At 48.1% G+C, this 24,679-nt stretch overlaps 1 protein-coding gene across 3 annotated transcripts; it reads right to left on the reverse strand.

The window, feature by feature from the left end:
- Positions 1–1,261: 1,261 nt before the first annotated feature.
- On the reverse strand, positions 1,262–19,658 carry LOC135536848 (multivesicular body subunit 12A-like). Of its 3 annotated transcripts, XM_064963092.1 has the most exons (10): positions 19,527–19,658; positions 18,866–18,964; positions 17,948–18,031; positions 17,755–17,854; positions 12,409–12,538; positions 10,843–10,983; positions 7,186–7,298; positions 5,082–5,140; positions 4,386–4,445; positions 1,262–2,639 (listed from the first exon to the last, which is right to left on the reverse strand). In XM_064963092.1, the coding sequence occupies exons 1-10, from the start codon at positions 19,653–19,655 to the stop codon at positions 2,565–2,567; spliced, it is 990 nt and encodes a 329-aa protein (XP_064819164.1). In that variant the 5' UTR covers positions 19,656–19,658; the 3' UTR covers positions 1,262–2,564. The 3 variants fall into 3 exon arrangements, with proteins under 3 accessions (XP_064819164.1, XP_064819165.1, XP_064819166.1); XM_064963093.1 differs by lacking the exons at positions 1,262–2,639; positions 4,386–4,445 and adding an exon at positions 4,874–4,945; XM_064963094.1 differs by lacking the exons at positions 1,262–2,639; positions 4,386–4,445; positions 5,082–5,140 and adding an exon at positions 6,204–6,295.
- Between the last annotated feature and the right edge of the window lie 5,021 nt (positions 19,659–24,679).

A 24,679-nucleotide genomic window follows, 5' to 3' on the forward strand; every position in this document is an offset into this window, starting at 1 on the left:
CTGCGGATGGGTGCACGTTGTTCAGATGGGAGTGAACCTTCAACACCCAATGTCACAGGAAGGCCATAAAGATCAACAAGGACAACAACCACCCGAGCCACTGCCTGTTCACCCCGCTATTATCCAGAAGGCGAGGTCAGTACAGGTGCATCAAAGCTGGGACTGAGAGACTGAAAAACAGATTGCATCTTAAGGTCATCAGACTGTTAAACAGCCACCACTAACATTGAGACGCTGCTGCCAACACACTGACTCAACTCTCTGGCCACTTTAATAAATGGACTTAATAAGGGAATCACTAGTCACCTTAAATAACACCACTTTAATAATGTTTACATACCCTACATTACTCAACTCATATGTATATACTGTACGCTATACCATCTACTGCTTCTTGCCTATGCCGTTCGGCCATCGCTCATCCATATATATTTATGTACATATTCTTATTCATCCCTATACGTTTGTGTGTATAAGGCAGTTGTTGTGAATTTGTTAGATATTACTGCATTGTCGGAACTAGAAGCATAAGCATTTCGCTACACTCGCATTAACATCTGCTAACCATGTGTATGTGACCAATAAAATTTGATTTGAACATCTCTTCTACACACAATGACAAGTTCAGAGGGGAATCCAACGTAGTAACACAACCTGCCCAGTAGATGGCAATACATATCGTAGGCCTATTCAAACAGAGAAGTGACCAGTCGTTCTAATTCATCATTCTATGGCAGTGACATCCCAGATGTTGTATTTCTGATTGCGTATTCTGCAGTACAGCGTGAACACAAGATAAGAAACTGTCCAAATAGAATGATTCTGGATTACAATATTATTAAAGTATTGTTAGAACATCTGCACATTTAATTTTTTCCAATGGAACGCTGGAGTAGCCTCGGATCACCGCGGAAGGAGATAACAAATGTAAACGTCACCTGTTTTGCATTTAAATTGACAAAGTGGTTGCAGGATCTTCTATCCACCTGACTCCGGATCGAGTTGAATCCCCAAAACCTGACTTTTCTGTCGACTGGTGCACCCAGTGTGGATACAGGTGAAAGCTACAGACGGGGAGGTTTACATGGTGTTATGGGTTACACACCGAAACAAATCTCCAATCACCTGTTTGAACGTGCAGAAAAGTGGGCGTGTCTATCAGTCCGAGCATAAGTGTCAGCAGTTGCTGTGTTAACATGTTTTATCTCCCTGTGACAGAAACTTTCCTTAATAACAAACCATTTAAGAACGGTACACGTCAAACTATTTGGTATTTTATTTCTTTATACTTGCATGCAAGGCACAATATACAGATATAACCAGTGACCGGTAACCATACTTCCTTATTATATTTTTTTAAACCATGAAATGACCCATGTTTCACCACAGAGACATAATAGTAACATTATTTACATTGAAAGTGTAACAACATTTAGTTTGGTCCCTAAACATCCCAATAAAGATGAAGATCAATAGCCTGACGTTAACAGGTACACCACAACAGGTTCCTTCCATTATTCTAACGAGAGAAACAAGCATGCCCTGCCAAACAACGATCTCTTCCCCGTCAGAGTCATCCCTGACATATATAACTGGCCCCATATAGAGGGGAAGAGTCATCCCTCACATATATAACTGGCCCCATATACGGGGGAAGAGTCATCCCTAACATATATAACTGGCCCCATATACGGGGGAAGAGTCATCCCTCACATATATAACTGGCCCCATATAGAGGGGAAGAGTCATCCCTCACATATATAACTGGCCCCATATACGGGGGAAGAGTCATCCCTAACATATATAACTGGCCCCATATACGGGGGAAGAGTCATCCCTAACATATATAACTGGCCCCATATACGGGGAAGAGTCATCCCTCACATATATAACTGGCCCCATATACGGGGGAAGAGTCATCCCTAACATATATAACTGGCCCCATATACGGGGGAAGAATCATCCCTCACATATATAACTGGCCCCATATACGGGGGAAGAGTCATCCCTCACATATATAACTGGCCCCATATACGGGGCGTGAGTCATCCCTCACATATATAACTGGCCCCATATACGGGGCGTGAGTCATCCCTCACATATATAACTGGCCCCATATACGGGGGAAGAATCATCCCTAACATATATAACTGTCCCCATATACGGGGGAAGAGTCATCCCTAACACATGTAACTGTCCCCATATATGGGGGAAGAGTCATCCCTAACATATATAACTGGCCCCATATACGGGGGAAGAATCATCCCTAACATATAAAATTGGCCCCATATACGGGGGAAGAATCATCCCTAACATATAAAACTGGCCCCATATACGGGGCGTGAGAATGAAATGTGCAAGAGTTTAGAACACGGAATAAGAATGTGGGTACAACAAAGGAACTCTGGAATGTAGAATGACTCTTCTGTTCTAGTCAGTCATCTTCTAGGCACTTGGACATTGATTATCATTTCATGACCCAGGCATATATCACATTGACCTCCGTAGTGTTGTGGGTCGAGCAGGCCGCCGTTGTTGAGGTCGGAGATGAAAGGTCATTGAGCTTAAGATGTGCTTCCTGTGGTGAGAGGTGTGGTTCTCTTGGCTGCGTTTTCCTCCACGGTGAAAGTGTAGTTGTACTGTAAACACACAACATGGAAAATACACTACAACAGACCCCACAGTAACACAATCAACCCCACAACATGGTCGACACTACAACAGACCCCACAGTAACACAATCAGTACCACAACATGGTCGACACTACTACGGACCCCACAGTACCACAATCAACCCTACAACATGGTCGACACACTACAACGGACCCCACAGTAACACAATCAGTACCACAACATGGTCGACACACTACGGACCCCACAGTACCACAACATGGTGGACACTACAACGGACCCCACAGTAACACAATCAACCCTACAACATGGTCGACACACTACAACGGACCCCACAGTAACACAATCAACCCCACAATGGTCGACACTACAACGGACCCCACAGTAACACAATCAACCCCACAACATGGTCGACACTACAACAGATCCCACAGTAACACAATCAGTACCACAACATGGTCGACACTACTACGGACCCCACAGTACCACAATCAACCCCACAACATGGTCGACACACTACAACGGACCCCACAGTAACACAATCAACCCCACAACATGGTCGACACACTACAACGGACCCCACAGTAACACAACATGGTCGACACTACTACGGACCCCACAGTACCACAATCAACCCCACAACATGGTCGACACTACTACGGACCCCACAGTACCACAATCAACCCTACAACATGGTCGACACACTACAACGGACCCCACAGTAACACAATCAGTACCACAACATGGTCGACACTACTACGGACCCCACAGTACCACAATCAACCCCACAACATGGTCGACACACTACAACGGACCCCACAGTACCACAATCAACCCCACAACATGGTCGACACTATGACGGACCCCACAGTAACACAATCAACCGCACAACATGGTCGACACTACAACGGACCCCACAGTACCACAAAAAGGTTGACACACTATGACGGACCCCACAGTACCACAATCAACCCCACAACATGGTCGACACACTATGACGGACCCCACAGTAACACAATCAGTACCCCAACATGGTCGACACTACTACGGACCCCACAGTACCACAACATGGTCGACACACTATGACGGACCCCACAGTAACACAATCAACCCCACAACATGGTCGACACTACAACGGACCCCACAGTAACACAATCAGTACCACAACATGGTCGACACTACGACGGACCCCACAGTACCACAATCAACCCCACAACATGGTCGACACTACAACAGACCCCACAGTACCACAATCAACCCCACAACATGGTCGACACTATGATGGACCCCACAGTAACACAATCAACCGCACAACATGGTCGACACTACAACGAACCCCACAGTAACACAATCAACCCCACAACATGGTCGACACTACTACGGACCCCACAGTACCACAATCAACCCCACAACATGGTCGACACTACAACAGACCCCACAGTACCACAATCAGTAACACAACATGGTCGACACTACAACGGACCCCACAGTAACACAATCAGTACCACAACATGGTCGACACTACAACGGACCCCACAGTAACACAACAATACCATGCGCACTGGGGCGGCAGGGTAGCCTAGTGGTTAGAGTGTTGGACTAGTAACCGAAAGGTTGCAAGATTGAATCCCCGAGCTGACAAGGTACAAATCTGTCATTCTGCATCTGAACAAGGCAGTTAACCCACTAGGCCGTCATTGAAAATAAGAATTTGTTCTTAACTGACTTGCCTAGTAAAATAAATAAACACACACCTCATTTTCAATGTCCTGGACAGACTTGATGCGAATGTTGTTCAGAGTGTTTGTTGGGGTCTAGGAGGAGAGACAGACAGTTTAGACTCATGGAGGAGAGAGAGACAGTTTAGACTCATGGAGGAAAGAAAGAGAGTTTAGACTCATGGTATTTCAGAGTGTTTGTTGGGGTCTAGGAGGAGAGAGAGACAGTTTAGACTCATGGAGGAGAGAGAGAAAGTTTAGACTCATGGTATTTCAGAGTGTTTGTTGGGGTCTAGGAGGAGAGACAGACAGTTTAGACTCATGGAGGAGAGAGAGACAGTTTAGACTCATGGAGGAAAGAAAGAGAGTTTAGACTCATGGTATTTCAGTGTTTGTTGGGGTCTAGGAGGAGAGACAGACAGTTTAGACTCATGGAGGAAAGAAAGAGAGTTTAGACTCATGGAGGAAAGAAAGAGAGTTTAGACTCATGGTATTTCAGAGTGTTTGTTGGGGTCTAGGAGGAGAGAGACAGTTTAGACTCATGGAGGAAAGAAAGAGAGTTTAGACTCATGGTATTTCAGAGTGTTTGTTGGGGTCTAGGAGGAGAGAGAGACAGTTTAGACTCATGGAGGAAAGAAAGAGAGTTTAGACTCATGGTATTTCACCACTGGGAGTAAAAGTAGTCCATGTCACTTTACCAGTAAAACGGTGGCGGTTGGTATTTCAACTTACCGTGCCGTTCGTTTGGGTCTTGAACTTGGGGTGTAGAGTGAAGGGAACACCATCTATGGCTGGAGAGGGAGGGAGAGAAGAGAGATGAAGGGAAAAGAGAGGGTAGAAAGAGTGAGAGAGAGGGATGGTGGGAGGAGAGGGAGGGAGGGTGGAGAGGTATTTGGTATTTTGGTAGGATCCCCATTAGCTGTTGTAAAAGCAGCAGCTACACTTCCTGGGGTCCACACAACATGAAACATTACATAATACACTTCCTGGGGTCCACACAACATGAAACATTACATAATACACTTCCTGGGGTCCACACAACATGAAACATTACATATTACACTTCCTGGGGACCACACAACATGAAACATTACATAATACACTTCCTGGGGACCACACAACATGAAACATTACATAATACACTTCCTGGGGTCCACACAACATGAAACATTACATAATACACTTCCCGGGGTCCACACAACATGAAACATTACATAATACACTTCCTGGGGTCCACACAACATGAAACATTACATAATACACTTCCTGGGGTCCACACAACATGAAACATTACATAATACACTTCCTGGGGTCCACACAACATGAAACATTACATAATACACTTCCTGTGGTCCACACAACATGAAACATTACATAATACACTTCCTGGGGTCCACACAACATGAAACATTACATAATACACTTCCTGTGGTCCACACAACATGAAACATTACATAATACACTTCCTGGGGACCACACAACATGAAACATTACATAATACACTTCCTGGGGTCCACACAACATGAAACATTACATAATACACTTCCTGGGGACCACACAACATGAAACATTACACAGTACACTTCCTGGGGTCCACACAACATGAAACATTACATAATACACTTCCTGGGGACCACACAACATGAAACATTACATAGTACACTTCCTGGGGTCCACACAACATGAAACATTACATAATACACTTCCTGGGGACCACACAACATGAAACATTACATAATACACTTCCTGGGGACCACACAACATGAAACATTACATAATACACTTCCTGGGGACCACACAACATGAAACATTACATAATACACTTCCTGGGGTCCACACAACATGAAACATTACATAATACACTTCCTGGGGTCCACACAACATGAAACATTACATAATACACTTCCTGGGGTCCACACAACATGAAACATTACATAATACACTTCCTGGGGTCCACACAACATGAAACATTACATAGAGAGATTGAGGAGAGGAAGGTAGGTAGAGAGAGAGAGGGAGGTAGGTAGGTAGAGAGAGAGAGGTAGGTAGAGAGAGAGAGGGAGGGAGAGAGAGGGAGGATAGGTAGAGAGAGGGAGGATAGGTAGAGAGAGGTAGAGAGAGGGAGGATAGGTAGAGAGAGGGAGGATAGGTAGAGAGAGGTAGAGAGAGGGAGGATAGGTAGAGAGAGGGAGGTAGGTAGAGAGAGGGAGGATAGGTAGAGAGAGGGAGGTAGGTAGAGAGAGGGAGGTAGGTAGAGAGAGGGAGGATAGGTAGAGAGAGGGAGGATAGGTAGAGAGAGGGAGGTAGGTAGAGAGAGGGAGGTAGGTAGAGAGAGGGAGGTAGGTAGAGAGAGGGAGGATAGGTAGAGAGAGGGAGGATAGGTAGAGAGAGGGAGGATAGGTAGAGAGAGGGAGGTAGGTAGAGAGAGGGAGGATAGGTAGAGAGAGGGAGGATAGGTAGAGAGAGGGAGGTAGGTAGAGAGAGGGAGGTAGGTAGAGAGAGGGAGATAGGTAGAGAGAGGGAGGATAGGTAGAGAGAGGGAGGATAGGTAGAGAGAGGGAGGATAGGTAGAGAGAGGGAGGTAGGTAGAGAGAGGGAGGTAGGTAGAGAGAGGGAGGATAGGTAGAGAGAGGGAGGATAGGTAGAGAGAGGGAGGTAGGTAGAGAGAGGGAGGTAGGTAGAGAGAGGGAGGATAGGTAGAGAGAGGGAGGATAGGTAGAGAGAGGGAGGATAGGTAGAGAGAGGGAGGATAGGTAGAGAGAGTCAGTACATCAGTCTTTATAACATGTACAGCAGCTGTCTCTCTTCAATAAGTGTTTTCTGAATTTTGGTCAACCTGAGATGCCGTAGATGTTGCTGCTGTCAACCACTTTGTCCACAGTGTCGTGCAATTGGAGGTTGCTGCGGCGATGACTGAGCTTCCTGCCAGGGGGCATGGGTGGAGCGTTGCTATGGAGACAGGGAGACCTAAGTCAGTCTGTGGAATTCTGAGTAGAGGTTTACCATCACTCTCACCTGGCTCTGAGATCCACCTGGCCACAGAGAGAGAGGGTTACCATCACTCTCACCCTGGCCACAGAGAGAGAGGGTTACCATCACTCTCACCTGGTCACAGAGAGAGAGGGTTACCATCACTCTCAACTGGCTCTTAGATTCACCTGGTTACAGAGAGAGAGGGTTACCATCACTCTCACCTGGCTCTTAGATTCACCTGGCCACAGAGAGAGAGGGTTACCATCACTCTCACCTGGCCACAGAGAGAGAGAGGGTTACCATCACTCTCACCTGGCCACAGAGAGAGAGGGTTACCATTTGGGGTTATAGTCAGAGAGTTGTCCTGTGTAGGTCCCACCTGGTTAATAGAAGTTAACCAGGCCAGTAGCCACACACCAAGATCTGAGTCTCTCACCTGGACAGCAGGTGTACAGTACCGTACCTGGGTCTGAGAGGTAACAGCCTCATCTAACCTAGTCTCACCTGGGTGGGAGGTCTAAGGTAACAGCCTCACCTAACCTAGTCTCACCTGGGTGGGAGGTCTAAGGGACCAGCCTCACCTAACCTAGTCTCACCTGGGTGGGAGGGCTAAGGGACCAGCCTCACCTAACCTAGTCTCACCTGGGTGGGAGGTCTGAGGTAACAGCCTCACCTAACCTAGTCTCACCTGGGTGGGAGGTCTGAGGTAACAGCCTCATCTAACCTAGTCTCACCTGGGTGGGAGGTCTAAGGTAACAGCCTCACCTAACCTAGTCTCACCTGGGTGGGAGGGCTAAGGGACCAGCCTCACCTAACCTAGTCTCACCTGGGTGGGAGGTCTAATTTAAGTCTCACCTGGGTGGGAGGTCTAAGGTAACAATCTCACCTGGGTGGTAGGTCTAAGGTAACAGCCTCACCTAACCTAGTCTCACCTGGGTGGGAGGGCTAAGGGACCAGCCTCACCTAACCTAGTCTCACCTGGGTGGGAGGGCTAAGGGACCAGCCTCACCTAACCTAGTCTCACCTGGGTGGGAGGTCTAAGGTAACAGCCTCACCTAACCTAGTCTCACCTGGGTGGGAGGGCTAAGGGACCAGCCTCACCTAACCTAGTCTCACCTGGGTGGGAGGTCTAATTTAAGTCTCACCTGGGTGGGAGGTCTAAGGTAACAATCTCACCTGGGTGGTAGGTCTAAGGTAACAGCCTCACCGAACCTAGTCTCACCAAGGTGGGAGGTCTAATTTAAGTCTCACCTGGGTGGGTGGTCTAAGGTAGCAGTCTCACCTGGGTGGGAGGTCTAAGGTAACAGCCTCACCTGGGTGGTAGGTCTAAGGTAACAGCCTCACCTGGGTGGGAGGTCTAAGGTAACAGCCTCACCTGGGTGGGAGGTCTAAGGTAACAGCCTCACCTGGGTGGGAGGTCTAAGGTAACAGCCTCACCTGGGTGGGAGGTCTAAGGTAACAGCCTCACCTGGGTGGGAGGTCTAAGGTAACAGCCTCACCTGGGTGGGAGGTCTAAGGTAACAGCCTCACCTGGGCGGGAGGTCTAAGGTAACAGTCTCACCTGGGCGGGAGGTCTAAGGTAACAGCCTCACCTGGGTGGGAGGTCTAAGGTAACAGCCTCACCTGGGCGGGAGGTCTAAGGTAACAGACTCACCTGGGTGGGAGGTCTAAGGTAACAGCCTAACCTGGGTGGGTGGTCTAAGGTAACAGCCTCACCTGGGTGGGAGGTCTAAGGTAACAGCCTCACCTGGGCGGGAGGTCTAAGGTAACAGTCTCACCTGGGCGGGAGGTCTAAGGTAACAGCCTCACCTGGGTGGGAGGTCTAAGGTAACAGTCTCACCTGGGCGGGAGGTCTAAGGTAACAGCCTCACCTGGGCGGGAGGTCTAAGGTAACAGTCTCACCTGGGCGGGAGGTCTAAGGTAACAGCCTCACCTGGGCGGGAGGTCTAAGGTAACAGTCTCACCTGGGTGGGTGGTCTAAGGTAACAGCCTCACCTGGGTGGGAGGTCTAAGGTAACAGCCTCACCTGGGCGGGAGGTCTAAGGTAACAGTCTCACCTGGGTGGGAGGTCTAAGGTAACAGCCTCACCTGGGTGGGAGGTCTAAGGTAACAGCCTCACCTGGGCGGGAGGTCTAAGGTAACAGTCTCACCTGGGCGGGAGGTCTAAGGTAACAGCCTCACCTGGGTGGGAGGTCTAAGGTAACAGTCTCACCTGGGCGGGAGGTCTAAGGTAACAGCCTCACCTGGGTGGGAGGTCTAAGGTAACAGCCTCACCTGGGCGGGAGGTCTAAGGTAACAGTCTCACCTGGGCGGGAGGTCTAAGGTAACAGCCTCACCTGGGCGGGAGGTCTAAGGTAACAGTCTCACCTGGGCGGGAGGTCTAAGGTAACAGCCTCACCTGGGCGGGAGGTCTAAGGTAACAGTCTCACCTGGGCGGGAGGTCTAAGGTAACAGCCTCACCTGGGCGGGAGGTCTAAGGTAACAGCCTCACCTGGGTGGGAGGTCTAAGGTAACAGCCTCACCTGGGTGGGAGGTCTAAGGTAACAGCCTCACCTGGGTGGGAGGTCTAAGGTAACAGTCTCACCTGGGTGGGAGGTTGAAGGTAAATGTTCTTACCTGGGTCTGAGGGGCAGTAGAGGTCAGGCCCAGGGATAGATACCTGGCTGAACGGCTACCTGGCTGAGCGGCTACCTGGCTGAACGGCTACCTGGCTGAGCGGCCACCTGGCTGAGCGACCACCTGGCTGAGCGGCTACCTGGCTGAACGGCTACCTGGCTGAACGGCTACCTGGCTGAGCGGCTACCGGCTGAACGGCTACCTGGCTGAACGGCTACCTGACTGAACGGCTACCTGACTGAACGGCTACCTGGCTGAACGGCTACCTGGCTGAACGGCTACCTGGCTGAACGGCTACCTGGCTGAACGGCTACCTGGCTGAGCGGCTACCTGACTGAGCGGCTACCTGGCTGAGCGGCTACCTGACTGAACGGCTACCTGACTGAGCGGCTACCTGACTGAACGGCTACCGGCTGAACGGCTACCTGACTGAACGGCTACCTGACTGAACGGCTACCTGGCTGAGCGGCTACCTGGCTGAGCGGCTACCTGGCTGAACGGCTACCTGGCTGAGCGGCTACCTGGCTGAGCGGCTACCTGGCTGAGCGGCTACCTGGCTGAACAGGTGAGGGTGTACTGTCTGAGGGGGTAGTTACCTGGGTCTGAGGGGGTAGTTACCTGGGTCTGGGGGGGTAGTTACCTGGGTCTGGGGGGGTAGTTACCTGGGTCTGAGGGGGTAGTTACCTGGGTCTGAGGAGGTAGTTACCTGGGTCTGAGGAGGTAGTTACCTGGGTCTGAGGAGGTAGTTACCTGGGTCTGAGGAGGTAGTTACCTGGGTCTGAGGAGGTAGTTACCTGGGTCTGAGGAGGTAGTTACCTGGGTCTGAGGGGGTAGTTACCTGGGTCTGAGGAGGTAGTTACCTGGGTATGGGGGGGTAGTTACCTGGGTCTGGGAGGGTAGTTACCTGGGTCTGAGGGGTAGCGGAGGGGGGTTCTGGTCCAGGGAGAGCTGCCGGAGGTCAAGGCTGAGGCTGCGAGGCTTTGCCTGGGGTAGAGGGCTGGAGAAGGGCCCCTTCTTACACCACATCACATAGCCATGCATGTCCCTGAGACAGACAGGACAACACACCAGTTAGGACAGAAACACCAACCCCTGACCTCCCAGACACACCAACCCCTGACCTCCCAGACACACCAACCCCTGATCCCCCAGACACACCAACCCCTGATCCCCCAGACACACCAACCCCTGATCCCCCAGACACACCAACCCCTGATCCCCCAGGCACACCAACCCCTGAACTCCCAGGCACACCAACCCCTGATCTCCCAGACACACCAACCCCTGATCTCCCAGGCACACCAACCACTGATCTCCCAGGCACACCAACCCCTGACCTCCCAGGCACACCAACCCCTGACCTCCCAGACACACCAACCCCTGACCTCCCAGACACACCAACCCCTGACCTCCCAGACACACACTGAGAGTAGCTCAATGGAGGATCTTCACTCAAATGTTGTTCTTTTGTCCAGGACCAAGCTACATTAGTGGGAAGTCTGTGTGTGTCTGTGTGTGTGTGTGTGTGTGTGTCTGTCTATCTGTGTCACTCTCTTTGTGTGTGTGTGTGTGTGTCTGAGTCCACGTGTGTGTGTGTGTGTGTGTGTGTGTGTGTGTGTGTGTGTGTGTGTGTGTGTGTGTGTGTGTGTGTGTGTGTGTGTCTGAGTGTCTGAGTGTGTGTGTGTGTGTGTGTGTGTGTGTGTGTGTGTGTGTGTGTGTGTGTGTGTGTGTGTGTGTGTGTGTGTGTCTGAGTCCGTGTGTGTGTGTGTGTGTGTGTGTGTGTGTGTGTGTGTGTGTGTGTGTGTGTGTGTGTGTGTGTGTGTGTGTGTGTGTGTGTGTGTCTGAGTCCGTGTGTGTGTGTGTGTGTGTGTGTGTGTGTGTCTGAGTGCCTGAGTGTGTGTCTGAGTGCCTGAGTGTGTGTGTGTGTGTGTGTGTGTGTGTGTGTGTGTGTGTGTGTGTGTGTGTGTGTGTGTGTGTGTGTGTGTGTGTGTGTGTGTGTGTGTGTGTGTGTGTGTGTGTGTCTGAGTGCCTGAGTGTGTGTGTGTGTGTGTGTGTGTGTGTGTGTGTGTGTGTGTGTGTGTGTGTGTGTGTGTGTGTCTGAGTGCCTGAGTGTGTGTGTGTGTGTGTGTGTGTGTGTGTGTGTGTGTGTGTGTGTGTGTGTGTGTGTGTGTGTGTGTCTGAGTCCGTGTGTGTGTGTGTGTGTGTGTGTGTGTGTGTGTGTGTGTGTGTGTGTGTGTGTGTGTGTGTGTGTGTGTGTGTGTGTGTGTGTCTGAGTCCGTGTGTGTGTGTGTGTGTGTGTGTGTGTGTGTCTGAGTGCCTGAGTGTGTGTCTGAGTGCCTGAGTGTGTGTGTGTGTGTGTGTGTGTGTGTGTGTGTGTGTGTGTGTGTGTGTGTGTGTGTGTGTGTGTGTGTGTGTGTGTGTGTGTGTGTGTGTATGTCTGTGTGTGTCTGTGTGTCTGTGTGTGTCTGACCCTAAGCAGGTGTAGTGTTGCAGCATCCTCCTGGTCTTAGCAGTCAGTTTGATATCCAGTACAGCAGTTTCCACACCGCCCACTGGCACCATGCGGACACACACACGCTTCTTCTTAGACACGGAGGCCCCTGGACACACACACACACACACACACACACATTTTTGAATACTTTAAAAAAAATCCAGTTCAAAATGGAGATTCAGAGGGCATATAGATGAACGTTCCTATAGATGTCTGGTCTAAGCCATCCAGAACATAATCAGACATTCATCACGTTGTATGAAACATGACAAAAGAACACCTAAACAACTACTGTCCTACTTGTTACTACAGGTGTTCAGGTATTAAATAATATATGTAAAACATGTCTGTGTGTTTCTACAAGTGTTCAGGTATTTAATAATATCTGTAAAACATGTCTGTGTGTTTCTACAAGTGTTCAGGTATTTAATAATATCTGTAAAACATGTCTGTGTGTTTCTACAGGTGTTCAGGTATTAAATAATATATATGTAAAACATGTCTGTGTGTTTCTACAAGTGTTCAGGTATTTAATAATATCTGTAAAACATGTCTGTGTGTTTCTACAGGTGTTCCGGTTCCGGTTGGAGCGAGCGGCCGCATCTACACTTCGGTCCGCAGGTAGTATAACTTTTTATAACTTTTCATTACATTTCGTTATAGTACAACGGTTTGATTTGTCTAATCTTAGCAACTTCTTCTTAGCCAGCTACATAGCCGTCTTTGTATCAACGACAATTGCATAATTATCGTATTTCGTCGTCCTAACGTATCTGCCCAGCAGCTAGCTAAGCAGCTAGCTAACATCCACTGTCCACTAGCACTGTAGAAACTATTACACTCAACTGAACGACTCGATTAGCGTAGTGTCAGCTAGCTACATAGTTGTCTTCGTATCCAAGATAATTGTGCAGTTTAGAGTGTGTAGACTTAGAGTGATTATCTTAATTTACCGAGGTTAGCTAGCCAGCTATTTGTCGTCCTTAACGTAGGAAATGCTGCTAGCTAGCTAGCCAACAGCTAGCCAACCTCTACCGAATTGAACTCCAACTACCCGGTCAACATTCCGCGTCGTTCCACAGGTAGTATCACATTTTCATTTCACTTCATTACAGTACAACGGTTTGATTTGTTTGATCGTAGCTAGCCAGCTACATAGCCGTCTTTGTATCTAAGACAATTGTGTAGTCTAGAGCGATTTTCTAGGTTAGCTGGCCAGCTATTGTCGTTCTTCTAACGTAGCTAGCCAGCTAGCCCCCGAATAGCAGCACTGTAGCAACTATTACAGTACAACGGTTTGTTTTGTTTGATCGTAGCTAGCTAGCTACATAGCCGTCTTTGTATCTAAGACAATTGTGTAGCCTAGAGCGATTTTCTAGGTTAGCTGGCCAGCTATTGTCGTTCTTCTAACGTAGCTAGCCAGCTAGCCCCCGAATAGCAGCACTGTAGTAACTATTACAGTACAACGGTTTGTTTTGTTTGATCGTAGCTAGCTAGCTACATAGCCGTCTTTGTATCTAAGACAATTGTGTAGCCTAGAGCGATTTTCTAGGTTAGCCAGCCAGCTATTGTCGTTCTTTTAAAGTAACGGAACGCAATCAACCTTGCTAGCTAGCCAGCTAGCCCCCGAATAGCAGCACTATAGAAACTATTACACTCGACGGAACGACTTGATTAGTGTAGTGTCAACATCGCAGCCACTACCAACTAGCCTACTCCAGCAGTACTGTTTCATTTCAATCATTTTAGTCAATAAGATTCTTGCTACGTAAGCTTAACTTTCTGAACATTCGAGACGTGTAGTCCACTTGTCATTCCAATCTCCTTTGCATTAGCGTAGCCTCTTCTGTACCCTGTTAACTATGTGTCTATCTATCCCTGTTCTCTCCTCTCTGCACAGACCATACAAACGTTTCCACACCGCGTGGCCGCGGCCACCCTAATCTGGTGGTCCCAGCGCGCACGACCCACGTGGAGTTCCTGGTCTCCGGTAGCCTCTGGAACTGCCGATCTGCGGCCAACAAGGCAGAGTTCATCTCAGCCTATGCCTCCCTCCAGTCCCTCGACTTCCTGGCACTGACGGAAACATGGATCACCACAGATAACACTGCTACTCCTACTGCTCTCTCTTCGTCCGCCCACGTGTTCTCGCACACCCCGAGAGCTTCTGGTCAGCGGGGTGGTGGCACCGGGATCCTCATCTCTCCCAAGTGGTCATTCTCTCTCTCCCCTTACCCATCTATCTATCGCCTCCTTTGAATTCCATGCTGTCACAGTTACCAGCCCTTTCAAGCTTAACATTCTTATCATTTATCGCCCTCCAGGTTCCCTCGGAGAGTTCATCAATGAGCTTGATGCCTTGATAAGCTCCTTTCCTGAGGACGGCTCACCTCTCACAGTCCTGGGCGACTTTAACCTCCCCACGTCTACCTTTGACTCATTCCTCTCTGCCTCCTTCTTTCCACTCCTCTCCTCTTTGACCTCACCCTCTCACCTTCCCCCTACTCACAAGGCAGGCAATACGCTCGACCTCATCTTTACTAGATGCTGTTCTTCCACTAACCTCACTGCAACTCCCCTCCAAGTCTCCGACCACTACCTTGTATCCTTTTCCCTCTCGCTCTCATCCAACACTTCCCACACTGCCCCTACTCGGATGGTATCGCGCCGTCCCAACCTTCGCTCTCTCTCCCCCGCTACTCTTTCCTCTTCCATCCTTTCATCTCTTCCCTCTGCTCATACCTTCTCCAACCTTTCTCCTGACTCTGCCTCCTCAACCCTCCTCTCTTCCCTTTCTGCATCCTTTGACTCTCTATGTCCCCTATCCTCCAGGCCGGCTCGGTCCTCCCCTCCCGCTCCGTGGCTCGATGACTCATTGCGAGCTCACAGAACAGAGCTCCGGGCAGCCGAGCGGAAATGGAGGAAAACTCGCCTCCCCTGCGGACCTGGCATCCTTTCACTCCCTCCTCTCTACATTTTCCTCCTCTGTCTCTGCTGCTAAAGCCACTTTCTACCACTCTAAATTCCAAGCATCTGCCTCTAACCCTAGGAAGCTCTTTGCCACCTTCTCCTCCCTCCTGAATCCTCCTCCCCCTCCCCCTCCTCCCTCTCTGCAGATGACTTCGTCAACCATTTTGAAAAGAAGGTCGACGACATCCGATCCTCGTTTGCTAAGTCAAACGACACCGCTGGTTCTGCTCACACTGCCCTACCCTGTGCTCTGACCTCTTTCTCCCCTCTCTCTCCAGATGAAATCTCGCTTCTTGTGACGGCCGGCCGCCCAACAACCTGCCCGCTCGACCCTATCCCCTCCTCTCTCCTCCAGACCATTTCCGGGGACCTTCTCCCTTACCTCACCTCGCTCATCAACTCATCCCTGACCGCTGGCTACGTCCCTTCCGTCTTCAAGAGAGCGAGAGTTGCACCCCTTCTGAAGAAACCTACACTCGATCCCTCCGATGTCAACAACTACAGACCAGTATCCCTTCTTTCTTTTCTCTCCAAAACTCTTGAACGTGCCGTCCTTGGCCAGCTCTCCCGCTATCTCTCTCAGAATGACCTTCTTGATCCAAATCAGTCAGGTTTCAAGACTAGCCATTCAACTGAGACTGCTCTTCTCTGCATCACGGAGGCGCTCCGCACTGCTAAAGCTAACTCTCTCTCCTCTGCTCTCATCCTTCTAGACCTATCGGCTGCCTTCGATACTGTGAACCATCAGATCCTGCTCTCCACCCTCTCCGAGTTGGGCATCTCCGGCGCGGCCCACGCTTGATTGCATCCTACCTGACAGGTCGCTCCTACCAGGTGGCGTGGCGAGAATCTGTCTCCTCGCCACGCGCTCTCACCACTGGTGTCCCCCAGGGCTCTGTTCTAGGCCCTCTCCTATTCTCGCTATACACCAAGTCACTTGGCTCTGTCATAACCTCACATGGTCTCTCCTATCATTGCTATGCAGACGACACACAATTAATCTTCTCCTTTCCCCCTTCTGATGACCAGGTGGCGAATCGCATCTCTGCATGTCTGGCAGACATATCAGTGTGGATGACGGATCACCACCTCAAGCTGAACCTCGGCAAGACGGAGCTGCTCTTCCTCCCGGGGAAGGACTGCCCGCTCCATGATCTCGCCATCACGGTTGACAACTCCATTGTGTCCTCCTCCCAGAGCGCTAAGAACCTTGGCGTGATCCTGGACAACAACCTGTCGTTCTCAACCAACATCATGGCGGTGGCCCGTTCCTGTAGGTTCATGCTCTACAACATCCGCAGAGTACGACCCTGCCTCACACAGGAAGCGGCGCAGGTCCTAATCCAGGCACTTGTCATCTCCCGTCTGGATTACTGCAACTCGCTGCTGGCTGGGCTCCCTGCCTGTGCCATTAAACCCCTACAACTCATCCAGAACGCCGCAGCCCGTCTGGTGTTCAACCTTCCCAAGTTCTCTCACGTCACCCCGCTCCTCCGCTCTCTCCACTGGCTTCCAGTTGAAGCTCGCATCCGCTACAAGACCATGGTGCTTGCCTACGGAGCTGTGAGGGGAACGGCACCGCAGTACCTCCAGGCTCTGATCAGGCCCTACACCCAAGCAAGGGCACTGCGTTCATCCACCTCTGGCCTGCTCGCCTCCCTACCATTGAGGAAGTACAGTTCCCGCTCAGCCCAGTCAAAACTGTTCGCTGCTCTGGCCCCCCAATGGTGGAACAAACTCCCTCACGACGCCAGGACAGCGGAGTCAATCACCACCTTCCGGAGACACCTGAAACCCCACCTCTTCAAGGAATACCTAGGATAGGATAAGTAATCCTTCTCACCACCCCCCCCCCCCTTAATGATTTAGATGCACTATTGTAAAGTGGCTGTTCCACTGGATGTCAGAAGGTGAATTCACCAATTTGTAAGTCGCTCTGGATAAGAGCGTCTGCTAAATGACTTAAATGTAAATGTAAATGTAATAATATCTGTAAAACATGTCTGTGTGTTTCTACAGGTGTTCAGGTATTTAATAATATCTGTAAAACATGTCTCTGTGTTCCTACAGGTGTTCAGGTATTTAATAATATCTGTAAAACATGTCTCTGTGTTTCTCCAGGTGTTCAGGTATTTAATAATATCTGTAAAACATGTCTCTGTGTTCCTACAGGTGTTCAGGTATTTAATAATATCTGTAAAACATGTCTCTGTGTTTCTCCAGGTGTTCAGGTATTTAATAATATCTGTACAACATGTCTGTGTGTTCCTACAGGTGTTCAGGTATTTAATAATATCTGTACAACATGTCTCTGTGTTCCTCCAGGTGCTGAGGCGGGCAGCAGGTACTCACTAGGCTCCAGGTGTTCAGGTATGTAACAGTACCCATGAGGAACAGTCTCCTTGTCTGAGATCACCTGGACATCTGATACTACCATACCACCTGACATGTCCTAGAGAGAGGGAAGATTTAGGCACGTGGCTGTCTGAGTCCACGTGTGTGTGTGGTGTGTGTCTGTCTGAGTCCGTGTGTGTGTATAACACACCTTGCTGTAGCAGAGGTAGTAGCCAGCCTTCATGGCGAAGCTCCGTGTGAAGTTTGCAGCAGCTCCATCCTCAGTTATACTAATCTAGAAAGAGTGAGAGAGGGGAGAGAGAGACAGAGAGAGGGGAGAGAGAAAGAGAGAGGGGAGAGAGACAGAGAGAGGGGAGAGAGAGACAGAGAGAGGGGAGAGAGAAAGAGAGAGGGGAGAGAGAAAGAGAGAGGGAGAGAGACAGAGAGAGGGGGAGAGAGAAAGAGAGAGGGGAGAGAGAGACAGAGAGAGGAGAGAGAGAGACAGAGAGAGGAGAGAGACAGAGAGAGGGGAGTGAGACAGAGAGAGGGGAGTGAGACAGAGAGACGGGAGAGAGGGGTGGTGGGGAGAGAGAGGAGAGAGAGAGGGAGAGAAAGAGGGTGAGAGACAGAGAAAGAGGGTGAGAGACAGAGACATACAGAGGGTGAGAGGGAGAGACAGAGGGTGAGAGAGAGAGAGAGGGGGGGGGGGGGGGTAAGACGCTACACACAATATTGAGAATTATTGACCTCTCCTATGAGAGTTTATGTAGTCTGACTTCTTACTGTCTCCTTTATGAGCCTTTATGTAGTCTGACCTCTTACTGTCTCCTCTATGAGCCAAGCCTTTATGTAGTCTGACCTCTTACTGTCTCCTAGATGAGCCTTTATGTAGTCTGACCTCTTACTGTCTCCTAGATGAGCCTTTATGTAGTCTGACCTCTTACTGTCTCCTCTATGAGCCAAGCCTTTATGTAGTCTGACCTCTTACTGTCTCCTCTATAAGCCTTTATGTAGTCTGACCTTAAATTATCTCAATCTATTTCCTACTTCTTCTGCCTGTATCCCTCCCTCCTCCCTGACTCCCTTCCTCCTCCCTGACTCCCTTCCTCCTCCCTGACTCCCTTCCTACCAGGTTGAAGTCTTTGGGACAGGTGCTGCTGTTGGAGGCCCAGGCCACTGCCGTCACCGGCCTGTTGTGGGCGCCACCACCGTGCTCCATCAGAGACATCTGGAGAAGAGGAGAGGGACGGGAAGGGAGAGAAGAGAACAAAGGGGGAGGAGAAAAGGGTAGAAGAAAAGGGGAATAGAATCGGGCAGAGGAGGTTATTATGACGGTTGTTCCTGAATAAATTATTTTAAGGATTGTCAACACTGCGACGTTCTCCATTTCTCCCAACAACCACTGCTCTACCAGACAGAACATTGTGGCGCAACTAGCATATGGTACAGCTGTGAAAATATACAATTATTTTTTTGCCAGATTTCCATATTGATATTTGGCTTTGCTTTTGCATAACTAAGGAATGGTTGTTTTGACGGGTAACTGTCAACATCCAGTCAATAAATAAAACTAGCAAACAACTGTGAAACTAGCTAAAAACGGTGATTTGATCACTAAACCCCGGTATTAACGTTAGCTATAAATGGCCCATTGTTAGGAAAATAGCTAGGAAGTTAGCTAACCTAGCTAGCTAACATTTGTTTGCCAGGTGAGTCAAACATATTTTTTCCTTCACGTTTCGGAGATTTCACTCAGTTTTCAAAAATCATCGTAAAAACATGGTACTTACTCTGTTTCTCGCTTTACACCGTAGATGAAGTAAGGTAAACAACTTTTTAGAGGCGAACAAGAACTTCTTATGACTTTTCGTTGTCTCCTTTCCAGGAAATACAGGAGATTCTATGACTACAATTCCCATCAAGCACCGGGACATGCCAAATGATTACGCCAGCACTGCCGAAGAGGATGAGCTGGTGTTTCACCTCAGCACCAGATGGCGCTACTGTCCTGAAATAATATTGTTGAACGCGTCCTTGCTATCTCCCTTTACTCGTTACTGTAATCTGTGCAAAGGGTCTAAGTGCTTTGGCATTTAATTGTGTGATTTATGGTTGGTGTTTGGAGAAGGAGAGATAGAGAGAGAGGAGGAAAGAGATTTGGACCCAACCAAATCATGACAACTAAAGTATAATTACTTGACACATTGGAAAGAATTAACCAAAAAACAGAGCAAACTGGAATGCTATTTGGCCCTACACAGAGAGTACACAGTGGCTGAATACCTGACCACTGTGACTGACCCAAACTTAAGGAAATCTTTGACTATGTACAGACTCAGCGAGCATAGCCTTGCTATAGAGAGAGATCGCCGTAGGCAGACATGGCTCTCAAGAGGAGACAGGCTATGTGCTCACTGCCCACAAAATGAGGTGGAAACTGAGCTGCACTTCCTAACCTCCTGTCAAATGTATGAGCATATCAGAGATGCATATTTCCCTCAGATTACACAGACCCACAAATAATTTGAAAACAAAGCCAATTTGGATGAACTTCCATATCTACTGGGTGAAATACCACAGTCTGGCATCACAGCAGCAAAATGTGTGACCTGTTGCCACAAGAAAAGGGCAACCAGTGAAGAACAAACACCTTTTGTAAATACAACCCATATTTATGTTGATTTATTTTCCCTTTTGTATTTTAACCATTTGCACATTGTTACAACACTGTATATATACATAATATTACATTTGAAATGTCTCTATTCCTTTAAAACTTTTGAGTGTAATGTTTATTTATGATTGTTTATTTCACTTTGGTTTATCTATTTCACTTGCTTTGGCAATGTAAACATGTTTATCATGCCAATAAAGCCCTTTGAAATTAACTGAATTGAGAGAAAGGCGTGGATTTATATATTAGTTATGATGAAGGCAGTACAAACAAAAGACACACAGATATAAACTGTCACACACAGACACACAGATATATACTGTCACACACACAGACACACAGATATATACTGTCACACAGACAGACACACAGATATATATATACTGTCACACAGACAGATATATACTGTCACACAGATATATACTGTCACACACACAGACACACAGATATATATATACTGTCACACACACAGACACACAGATATATACTGTCAGACACACAGACACACAGATATATATATACTGTCACACACACAGACACACAGATATATACTGTCACACACACAGACACACAGATATATACTGTCACACACACAGACACACAGATATATATATACTGTCACACACACAGACACACAGATATATACTGACACACAGATATATACTGTCACACACACAGACACACAGATATATACTGTCACACACAGACACACAGATATATACTGTCACACACACAGACACACAGATATATACTGTCACACACAGACACACAGATATATACTGTCACACACAGACACACAGATATATACTGTCACACACAGACACACAGATATATACTGTCACACACAGACACACAGATATATACTGTCACACACAGACACACAGATATATACTGTCACACACAGACACACAGATATATACTGTCACACACAGACACACAGATATATACTGTCACACACACAGACACACAGATATATACTGTCACACACAGACACACAGATATATACTGTCACACACAAAGACACACAGATATATACTGTCACACACAGACACACAGATATATACTGTCACACACACAGACACACAGATATATACTGTCACACACAGACACACAGATATATACTGTCACACACACAGACACACAGATATATACTGTATACTGTCACACACACAGATATATATATACTGTCACATACACACACACACACAGATATATACCGTCACACAGACAGATATATACTATCACACACACAGATATATACTGTCACACACAGATATATACTATCACACACACGGTGAAATGCAGAGAGAGAGGGGCATACAGTGCAGTCAGAAAGTATTCAGACCCCTTGACTATTTCCACATTTTGTTACGTTACAGCCTTATTCTAAAATTGACAAAATCGTTTTTTCCCCTCATCAATTTACACACAATACCTCATAATGACAAAGCAAAAACAGTTTTTAGAATTTGACATATCACATTTACATAAGTATTCAGACCCTTTACTCAGTACTTTGTTGAAGCACCTTTGGCAGCAATTACAGCCTTCTTGGTTATGACGCTACAAGCTTGGCACACCTGTATTTGGTGAGTTTCTCCCATTCTTCTCTGCAGATTCTCTAAAGCTCTGTCAGGTTGGATGGGGAGCGTCGCTGCACAGCTATTTTCAGGTCTCTCCAGAGATGTTTGCTCTGTCTGGGCAACTCAAGGACATTCGGAGACTTGTCCCGATGCCACTCCTGTGTTGTCTTGGCTGTGTTCTTAGGGTCGTTGTCCTGTTGGAAGGTGAACCTTCGCCACAGTCTGTGGTCCTGAGTGCTCTGGATCAGGTTCTCATCAAGGATTTGATGTACTTTCTCCGTTCATCTTTCCCTCGATCCTGACTAGTCTCCCAGTCCCTGCCGCTGAAAAACATCCCCACAGCATGATGTTGCCACCGCCATGCTTCACCGTAGGGATGGTGCCAGGTTTCCTTCAGATGTGACGCTTGACATTCAGCCCAAAGAGTTCAATCTTGGTTTCATCAGACCAGAGAATCTTGTTTCTCATGGTCTGAGAGTCCTTAAGGTGACTTTTGACAAACACCAAGCAGGCTGTCATGTTTCTTTTACTGAGGAGTGGCTTCTGTCTGGCCACTCTACCATTAGGCCTGATTGGTGGAGTGCTGCAGAGATGGTTCTCCTTCTGGAAGGTTCTCCCATCTCCACCGAGTAACTCCGGAGCTCTGTCAGAGTGACCATCGGGTTCTTGGTCACCTCGCTGACTAAGGCCCTTCTCCCCGATTGCTCAGTTTGACCTGGCGGAGTCTTGGTGGTTCCAAACTTCTTCCATTTGAGAATTATGTTTACTGTTAATTTTTTATTGTTTATTTCACTTTGATATATGATATATTTCACTTGCTTAGGCAACGTAAACATATGTTTCCCATGACAATAAAACCCTCAAATTGAATGGAAATTGAGAGGAGGGCATTCAAGGCAGTGCGCCGAAAGAAAGATCAATTCCCATTTACATGAAAATGAGGCAGCGCAGGGGGAGAGGGGGAGGGAGGTGAGGAGAAAGAGGGGGATAATGGAAAAGGGGGAAGGGTGAGAGAGAAAGGGCGAGGAGTGATGGTGAGAAGGAAGGAGGAGAGAGGAGCGATAACAGAAAGGGGAGAAGGGGAGAGAAAGGAGAGAGAGAGAGAGAGGAAGCGAGAGAAAGAGCGGTGAGTGGGTAGGAGAGGAGACGGAGAACCTATTGCATTCTGTCTATAACACAGAGGTCAAGATGTCCAGTGATTGAACACTGGTCTGTATGACTGGGTTTCCTATTGTAGATACCTGACATGGTGACGCGACAGGACCTTAATGACATCATCAGAGCCGAGACCAGACGATAGACGGCTCCTCCAATCCCTTCTCATGGATGTAACGTCTTATGATATTGATTGTATGTTTCACATTGACATTTAGCCACAAACACACAAGTGCACTCACTCACTTACTCACACACACACACACGCACGCACACACACACACACGCACGCACGCACGCACGCACGCACGCACGCACACACACACGCACGCACGCACGCACGCACATACACGCACGCACGCACGCACACACACACACACAGACACACACACACACACAACCCCCCCACACAAACACACGCCACAGAGACACTCCCAGAGAGAATCCAGGGGTGCTGGGGTCTCTGTTGTCATGGCAACATGCAGAGCAGACCACTAGGGGTGACATGAGGGGGTGTTAGTAGATAATGGAGCGAGCCATCTGGGGGGAGGGGGGATCCTTGTTTATTTAGAACGTTTAGCGTAATTGGCTGATTGGCTAATTAATGGGAATGAACCCAGAGGAAATCTGCAGGGACTCAGCCAGAGGGACTAGAGGCAGTCTGCCAGACTGTGTGTGTGTGTGTGTGTGTGTGTGTGTGTGTGTGTGTGTGTGTGTGTGTGTGTGTGTGTGTGTGTGTGCGTGCGTGCGTGTGAGAGAGAGAGAGAGAGAGAGAGAGAGAGAGAGAGAGAGAGAGAGAGAAATTGAGATGTATATAAAGAACAAAAACATATACATGATCAAATACAGATCTTAGAATCAACTATTAAAGTTATTATATTATTATTATTAACTATTAAAGACTACCAGAACCCACTGGATTCTCCAATTACATTGAATGAGTTACAGGACAAAATATACTAAAACTCTTTAACATCATCCAGCTCTGGCATCTTCCCCAATATTTGGAACCAAGGACTGATCACCCCAATCCACAAAAGTGGAGACAAATTTGACCCCAATAACTACCGTGGAATATGCGTCAACAGTAACCTTGGGAAAATCCTCTGCATTATCATTAACAGCAGACTCGTACACTTCCTCAATGAAAACAATGTACTGAGCAAATGTCAAATTGGCTTTTTACCAAATTACCGTACAACAGACCATGTATTCACCCTGCACACCCTAATTGACAACCAAACAAACCAAAACAAAGGCAAAGTCTTCTCATGCTTTGTTGATTTCAAAAAAGCCTTCGACTCAATTTGGCATGAGGGTCTGCTATACAAACTCATGGAAAGTGATGTTGAGGGTAAAACATACGACATCATAAGATCCATGTATACAAACAACAAGTGTGCGATTAAAATTGGTAAAAAACACACACATTTCTTCACACAGGGTCATGGAGGTTAGACAGGGATGCAGCTTAAGCCCCACCCTCTTCAACATATATATCAACGAATTGGTGCGGGCACGAGAGAAGTCT

This window comes from Oncorhynchus masou, unplaced genomic scaffold (assembly GCF_036934945.1).
Source record: "Oncorhynchus masou masou isolate Uvic2021 unplaced genomic scaffold, UVic_Omas_1.1 unplaced_scaffold_671, whole genome shotgun sequence".
Taxonomy (NCBI): domain Eukaryota; kingdom Metazoa; phylum Chordata; class Actinopteri; order Salmoniformes; family Salmonidae; genus Oncorhynchus; species Oncorhynchus masou.